The 8195-nt window shown below is 47.9% G+C and overlaps 1 protein-coding gene across 1 annotated transcript; it reads right to left on the minus strand.

Annotated features, from left to right (window-relative positions):
- Positions 1-2682: 2682 nt before the first annotated feature.
- MGL_3334 (putative aspartyl protease) lies at positions 2683-3435 on the minus strand (the record flags this gene model as incomplete). Its single annotated transcript, XM_001729475.1, has 1 exon — positions 2683-3435. The coding sequence occupies one exon, from the start codon at positions 3433-3435 to the stop codon at positions 2683-2685; it is 753 nt and encodes a 250-aa protein (XP_001729527.1).
- Positions 3436-8195: the final 4760 nt, after the last annotated feature.

Below are 8195 nucleotides of genomic sequence, written 5' to 3' on the forward strand. Positions count from 1 at the left end.
CGGATCCGTTGTCGTTGTTGCCCGAGCCAGAGCTTTAGCCAGAGCCCGAACCCTTGTTACCGGAGCCAGAGCCGGATCGGTTGTCGTTGTTGCCCGAGCCTGACCCAGAGCCCGAGCCCTTGTTACTGTAGCCAGAGCGTGATCCGTTGTCGTTGTTGTCCGATCCAGACCCAGAGCCGTTGCTACCGGAGCCCGAACCCGAACCGTTGCTGCCAGAGCCGGATCCGTTGTCGTTGTTGCCCGAGCCTGAGCTTGAGCCCGAGCCCTTGTTACCGGAGCCAGAGCCTGATCCGTTGTCATTGTTGCCCGAGCCAGAGCCAGAGCCAGAGCCCGAGCCCTTGTTACCGGAGCCAGAGCCGGATCCGTTGTCATTGTTGCCCGAGCCAGAGCCAGAGCCAGAGCCCGAGCCCTTGTTACCGGAGCCAGAGCCGGATCCGTTGTCATTGTTGCCCGAGCCAGAGCCTGAGCCAGAGCCCGAGCCCTTGTTACCAGAACCAGAGCCTGATCCGTTCTCGTTGTTACCCGAACCAGAACCAGAACCAGACCCAGAGCCAGAGCCAGAGCCCGAGCCCTTGTTACCGGAGCCAGAGCCTGATCCGTTGTCGTTGTTGTCCGATCCAGACCCAGAGCCGTTGCTACCAGAACCCGAGCCCGAGCCCTTGCTGCCCGAGCCGGATCCAGAACCGCCTCCGTTCTGGTTGCCCTGGCCAGTACCGTTACCACTTCCAGAGCCACCGCCCTTGTTGCCGCTATTCGGATGGCTCGTTGGCGCCAGTGGGTTCCCTCCTCCTTGCACTGGCACCGCACATTGTGACTCTAGTGTGTGAATCTCATACAGCGTCCGTGTGATCGTCGTCTCCGGCGCCGGCGCATTGCACGCCGTTGGCGCCGCCTTTCCTGGCGACTTTCCTTTACCGCCTTTCCGCGATCCCTTCGTCACCGTCACCTGCTGTGTCGTTGTCGTTGTCGTTCGTGTCGTTCCTGGTTCATCATCATCGTCTCCATTCACTGTGATATATTCTGTCAGTGTTTCCGTGTCCGTTTCTGTCACAGCTTTGCCGTGTTCCTTAGGCGCTTCTGTCTTTTGCGGCGATGCACCCTTGCCCTTCGTCACCGTCACCGTCGACGGTGCCGGGCATGCCGCATCATCCGCTGCCAGAATCTGCGCTACTCCCAAGCTTGTTCCCTGCGCAACAGGAGATGCCTTGACACCTCCTGCCACAGCAGCGAACACCGCTGCAAGTTGGAGCAGCTTCATCTATGCTAGCCAGAATGGACGCTGGTTGAGAGATGCCTTCTTCTGCGTCGTTCCGTCGTTTTTGTTGCCCCTCGTGCAATTCTTCTTCCTCTCCTGGTGCGCCGGTTTTTTCTGCGTGTCCGAGCTACTTGATGGCCCTGCAAGCCTCTCCCCTCCCAATCCGGCCTTTCATTGGTTCATCTGTATTCTCGATCAAACTATCCTGTGCATGAATTTGCATGCATGTTCTCTCTGTCCCATGTCTCTTCTCCTATCATTCTATTCTGCTTTTCTTCTCCCTTCTTCTGATTGGCTCCATTCTCTTCTCCCTGCATACTCATCTACTTCTGCCTCGTCCTCCTCAGATCCATTTTTTTCATTCGATCGTTCCTCTTTCGTTTCATTATCCACTCTAGATCCGTGTCGTGTTTTATCAATTCGTCCTGTTTGAGTTTAAATTTAGCTCTCGTGCATCTTTGTACGGAGATTACTGGCTGCTCCCTGTTTCTGTGTCCAACCTTTTGTTCCTCTGATTAGATCGCTTACGTGTTGCTACATAGGCTTCGTCCTAAGCCCGATGTGCGTGTATGTGCCTTTCCTTGGCCTTGCTTGCTCACTTGTTGAATGTCGTATAAAAACAACTCACTCTACCCTGTGCGCTATTCAAGGTTGATCCATCTCGGCTAGACTTGTGATTGCTCAGTGCAGAAGCCGACGTAGGTTTTTTTTTGTTTGTTTGTGATGATGGGTCTGCATCTATGCAGCAAATAGTCAGCTACTATAGCAGAGAGTGACCCGGTATGACGCAACGGCACTATATACACTATGCGGGCGGCGCACTTGTCCCATATGTATGTTAGTTCTACTCTCTTGTATCAAGCTCATGCATATGTTCATTCTTGTATAATAGCATGTCATGTGCTATTTGAATCGGCGACTCTCCAGTGTATTCTTCTGTCTGTGTATAGCCCAGGACATGCATGGTCGCTATATCGTCCACTGTTGCCAATGTTACTGGTGTTCTGGTAAATAAACCTAGTTCCCCTTCCGCCTGCTGTCAAGCATGTCTTTGGCATGGGACAGGGCTGTTCTACCCAAAACATTTTCATCATTCATAAAAGAGCCGCATTTTCCAAATAGGCGGCGGCATTTTGGGGGTATCACATATCATGTCACCACACAAATCCTTCTCCATGCACCATGTCTTTAGGCCTGTGTAAGATATACACTACTATCGCGCCTCTGGCATGACTAATCAATTACATGGCACCTCAGATGCCGAGACAATCGTCGACACTGGTGTCGCTCCATCGGTGCCCGCACTAACATCAGCATGCTCACGCTATCGTCTGAAACCATGTATTTGATCAGAGACGGCGAACAGAGCACGCACCTGCCTACCCACGTCTCGTTCAAACATGGAATTACTTATAGATCGCCTGATTCTACTTTTTCCTCTGTGGCGCAAAACCGACGCGTCGATTGTCCATGTCAAATACAACCGAAGCCATACGGAAAATCGAATTACCAAAGTTCCATTCAGTCATATCATCTGCTCCCCAGACTTGGAATTTGCATTTTGAATCATCGCCGGGCCTCTTCTCCGTCATGAATCGCTTTGGGTACTTGAGTTGACGACCACCGACTGTGAATGTAATGTCCGGAAGATTATCGCAGTCGAACCATCCCTCGATATGGCTGTCATTGGCACCAACTTCAGTTAACCTGATGGGCAGCCTGTCAAAGAGTGCCTTTACACGATCGACGCTCGCTCCCATGCGATGGGTGCCTCCAGTATCCAAAACACCAAACGCCTTGTACCCGTTAATGTCGATTTCCAGACGCCATTCGTCTTGACCGTCGTCCAAGCTCACCCATCCAAGCTCGCCTTCATACTCGGACTTGTCAATCTTTCCAATGTTCAGCGAGGACTCGCCATCATCACGGAATGTCACCTGCCATATATTCTTCTTGAATGAATGTTGGTCCATAGCTGCGTCGACAATCGTGGGATGGTCCGAGGCCAATGAAGTGTCACGAGGCATGACGCCCAAGATGCCGTGTATGTGGTCGCCGTAGCCAGTGTTGTCGCTCTTGCGTTGGTGATAAACAACCACGTCCTTGACCTTAACATTACCAAGCTTGACCTCGTCTGTATAAACGCGACCGTTGCCAAAAGAAGCCCAATCTTTGTGCATGTTTTTACTAGTCAATGACTTGCTGGGGTTGTACGATCCATGGTCAATGACCAAATCTGGTGAGCCTGTATCCACAGACAATTCCACTTTTCTGGGGGGGAAGCCAACTTCAATGACAGTCGTCCATGCTCGCACAATGCCGAGATGAGCATCGTGAGATCCAAAGATACTCCTTGATGCCGTTGCAGGCTGGAGAACAGAGGCGTTAATTACACGAGGGTGTAGTTTGAGTGTCAAGCCATCGCTTGAAGCATGGGCGGTGGCAAAAAAACACCAGTGCTAACAGGGCGAATGCGAGACAGGGCTGCATGAGGGACAGGCGAACAAGATGAAAAACATCGTCGGTATTTAACCATAATTGTGCCTATCTCGGGCTGTTGGGGCAACCGCGTGTGCCCTGTCGAATCGATCAAGGACGTGTACACGTGCGCCAAAAAAAACTTTAAGAGGATGTATGGCGTTTTGCAACATGTAAACTCATCCCGTTTGTACATCATGAAAAGAGCCAATGGTCGGGCCCAGATAAAAGAGTTTGCTCAGCCCAAATGACTAAGACGCACATCCCGTTTTAAAGTTTGACTTGAAAGTTTGATCGACACTGTATCATCATTTAAGACCATGCACCGCGCAGCTATAATCCTTGCGCCATTGGATTCACACCTAAACACCCGTACCCCTTTTCGACGGATATGCAGAAGGCTGAAGTTTGGGTTTAAGCAGGGGACAATTGCAATACGTGCGCTAGCGCCCGACGCATCACAGCCAAATGTGATCGTAGCCATTGAGTAAATGATGCAATACCGTCAAATCACGGCATAGCACGACAGAGGCGTAGGCACATTCCCGTGGAATAGAGAGTCGATTATAAAGCACTGCATTTGCGAAGCGAAACAAAACCGTCGATCTCATGCATACCAAGTAACTTCAAAGGCATGCATATGATTGAGTGGTCTAAGATTCCTCAGATGGTGGACCGAGTCACGTCCTAGAATCCAGAATCTTTGTACTCTTTTCTATGCGTCTTTTTCCATTCTCGATAGCATCGTGCACAGTGGGAATGTGTGGTTCAATTGAACGACCGTGAAGTGTTGGCGGAGTGATTGTCAACAGTGAATCAAATTTTATGGCAAGTCACCCTGTTCATTAGCGTGACTTGAAGCGGGTCGAAAGGCTTACGTGCCTTTTCATGAATGTCACATCGAGTCGTACCATAGCACTGCTGTCGACAAGGCAAGTCCGTCCTGGTATCGCGGATGTTGATTCCTGTGCGTCAAGCTTCCTTGATGCCATCAAATACAGGATATTCAAACAAGCGAACAGTTTGGAACGAGTCCTCATCGCGACAGCATATGCCCTGTCTTGCAAAATACAGGCCAAAAAAAAAAAAAAAAAAAAAAACTCCGTCTTTAATCTCAATGTCGCTCAGTCGAAGGTGATGTCAAACAAAAATGCCTTGCCTTGTAAGAACGGTATGAGTTGCTACCGTCCTGGATGAAGATGGAGCCGAAAGCAGCGACGACAAAGCCATAGCTAGTGACATGCAAGCCAGCAAAGTGTGCTAGGAAAAGATGAAGAGCATAAAGAATGGACGTGGACCTGATTGGAAAATACGTGTATGGCATATATCCCTGCTTCGACAGTTCCATTTGGCTAGCCAGGCGAGCACGCAGACCTGGGGTATTAGGAGCGGTTGGTCGTCTTGAGGCTAAGACAAAATAAACGACTTTGGACAATGTGTGTTGATTCTGAATCACACCTCAGGTGGCGCAGAAGCGCATTGACTCACGCGAGGCATGGCCAGGTTGAGCCTTTAACGTAAGCTGTTTTGTCCTTGTTGATCAAAAGGTATGATGGGCTGTGAAAAACATCAAGATGCGAGGTAGACGTGTCGATATAAAGAGTTAACAAGGGAAAAGAGAGATAGAAAGAGTTTTTGCTCCCAGAGACCGTTCAGGTAACATACGCGTACACATGGTGGCGACATGATATCCTAGAACCATGAGAGATTTTTCGCCGTAATATCTACGGTTTGTCCACACTCTGTCATGAGGCTGAAAGTAGAGAAAACAAAAAAAAAAAAAAAGCTATGCTTTTGTGATGGAAAAATCCTGACCAAACGTTTGTCATCCGTTCAGAATCCGGGTGCGGGAAAGGAATTCAGAGGTGGTTTCATTTGATAAATGCGGATAAATACCTTCGATAAACGGAAATGTGGCTGTGAAGGAATTTGATAATTCAAGTCCGACAGGTTCTGTTGCTACTGGAGACGTTGCAGATGGAATGTGCTTGCCACAACTGTGGCATTATCTAAACGACAACAAAATAAAAATCCTATGTTTCACGTTCTTGCCATCGGAATAACCCCACAATGCAAGCGAATAGAGCATTGAGTCCTATGTACACGTGTAGAACCAAATAAAGTTTGTTGTACCATTTGTTAGGTAGTCTAAAAGCTAGGCATGACAGCTTGATGTTGTTTTGATAGGATAACTTAGCACCCGTACCGACCACATATTTAGACTGTAATGAACCTTGTTATCCTCGTACATGGTGAGTAAGCCACGCTCGCGAAGTGGCTTTAGCTATTTAATCATACTCAGAAGGTGCAGAAGGCATCGTTGGACGTGAGTACGAGATAAAGCTACCAAGGACAGCCATCACCGAAATTGTCGGGATCATATTTGCAACTGGCTGAATTGGACATGGGCTTGTTGTCCGGGTCGTCTGAGAGCTTTCGAGAATGAAAAGATAGCTCTCTGATCATTTTCTTTTCGAAGCGCCAGTCGTTTTATCAAGTACAACTGACTTGGGTGACATGGCATAATTTAGGTCAGGACCAGTAAGAGCGACGTTGAAGGTGTTTGAAGTATCCGTCACATTAGTGGTCCGATTCGTATCAAAATGATCCATCATCAAAGACCTTGCACATGGACGATGTGTTCATGCTGTTGTGATTGTGCGTTCCAAACTTAGCTGAGGTGGCTGTAACATTTCATGAAACAAGCTCGTTCGGCTGGACTTGGTGGGGTGAGCAGCGCACGCGGCAGGTATTTTCCTTGCTGTCGATAAAATATACTACACACAAGGCTTGATTTCGCCCAACAAGCGGTCGAAATTTTGTCGCCCAGTGCACCAAAGCCAGCAAGAAGAGGTAGACTATTTTTGCCATTAAGGCGAATGCCCCCCCCCCCCATTTCCACAAAGCCAGTGCATATATCCTGCACTTTCTTCCAGCTGGACTAAGCGTATAGCTATTCGGCATGCATATTTGGCCTCTTACCTTTCATACGTAATGCCGTTTACTGATAACACGGTGCCGTCGTTATTGGTCAGCATAAATTGTGCCGAATTTTTACGTCAGCGAATCATTATTATGTGCATTATGTCATACCTTGAACGGCATTTGCACATCGTATGCGAGTTCTACAGGGGACTGAAGTGGGTGATCCACTCATCCCATTCTTCATCGGTAAATGGGTATGTTTCTGTGAAATTAGAAGGAAATTCGATGATTCGCTAACGGCATATCTAAAATACTATTCCACTAATGTATCGCGTTGTTTTATTTATCAGGCACATAGAACCTCTTGCAAACCAGAAGAGCACATGGAATCACAATTTAACATGGACTGGCTCAATCTGTACTGTTTGGGCACGAACAAAAAGGTTCCTTCAATGCTTATTCACTTAATCGAATGTACTTGAAGCGACGTTTTTCCATCATCGTTGAAAGAAGTTTTACAACATACGACGTACTAGGGACACGCAGCGATAACAAGCGTAATTTTCAACGAGAACGTGAACGCAATGTGGTGCAATATGTCCGCTCAATTGGATACCATTTACAAGCTTTCGAAGATAGCAAGTATTTTGTGGCAATTAAAGCTAGGCCCACCATTCAGGTTGTTGTCCCACTAAGAAGAAACTACAAGTACGCCATTAGCGGATGCGGTTTAGCAGTAGCAGCCGTGACCAGTGCGACTATAATAACGATGATATTCAACGAAAAGTGTATTTTTGAATTTCAGCGAGATGCAGCAAGTTGACGAGATCTCTGTTGCACGTGGGAGGGGGCAGCTTTTTATATGTATACAAAGCAACACGCGATGGGACCATTTGTTTCTTTTCAAACACCAGTTCCTTAGAAGACCAGCGTGGATGGACTATCCGTGCTCAAGCTTTATATCTAGTTTGGTGAAGTCTGTACAACACAAGCAACTTGCGTGCTATGGCCATCGATCACTTCATTGGGCCTGATCATGCAACGATGCCCTATGGGAATTCTCATTCGAACCAGGGGTTCCACATGCTGACAGCCATCTACATTAGGTCTCTTTTGTACCGTTCTTTGCCAAGGATGCAAAGACTTGCTGTAGCAAGATGACATGTGACGAGCAAACCAGACAATGTGGGTGTGTCGGTTGACCACTTAGATCGGCTAGATTCCAATAAGAGTGGATATGCGAAAGATCATAAGAAGAAAAATTCAGATAAATGGTGGCAGGAAAATACATTGTTTGGGCACTCGATGTCCTCGATCAGGCAGCACCTGGGGTTTGTGATCGGCATATGGAGATGACTGGCGGATGTTGAACGAATTACTTGACTGGCCCAATAGAAACAGTTTAACAGGATAAAAGATAGATCGACATGTCTTGTGCGAACATTCACATCTCCATGTTTGAAAAAAAAAATGAAACCTGCCTCGGCGAGAGCAAGAATGTTGAGAGAAACCTGCATTCAGGAGTTGAAGAGAAACG

This window comes from Malassezia globosa (assembly GCF_000181695.2).
Source record: "Malassezia globosa CBS 7966 chromosome Unknown mgl_sf_8.2, whole genome shotgun sequence".
NCBI classification, from domain to species: Eukaryota; Fungi; Basidiomycota; class Malasseziomycetes; order Malasseziales; family Malasseziaceae; genus Malassezia; species Malassezia globosa.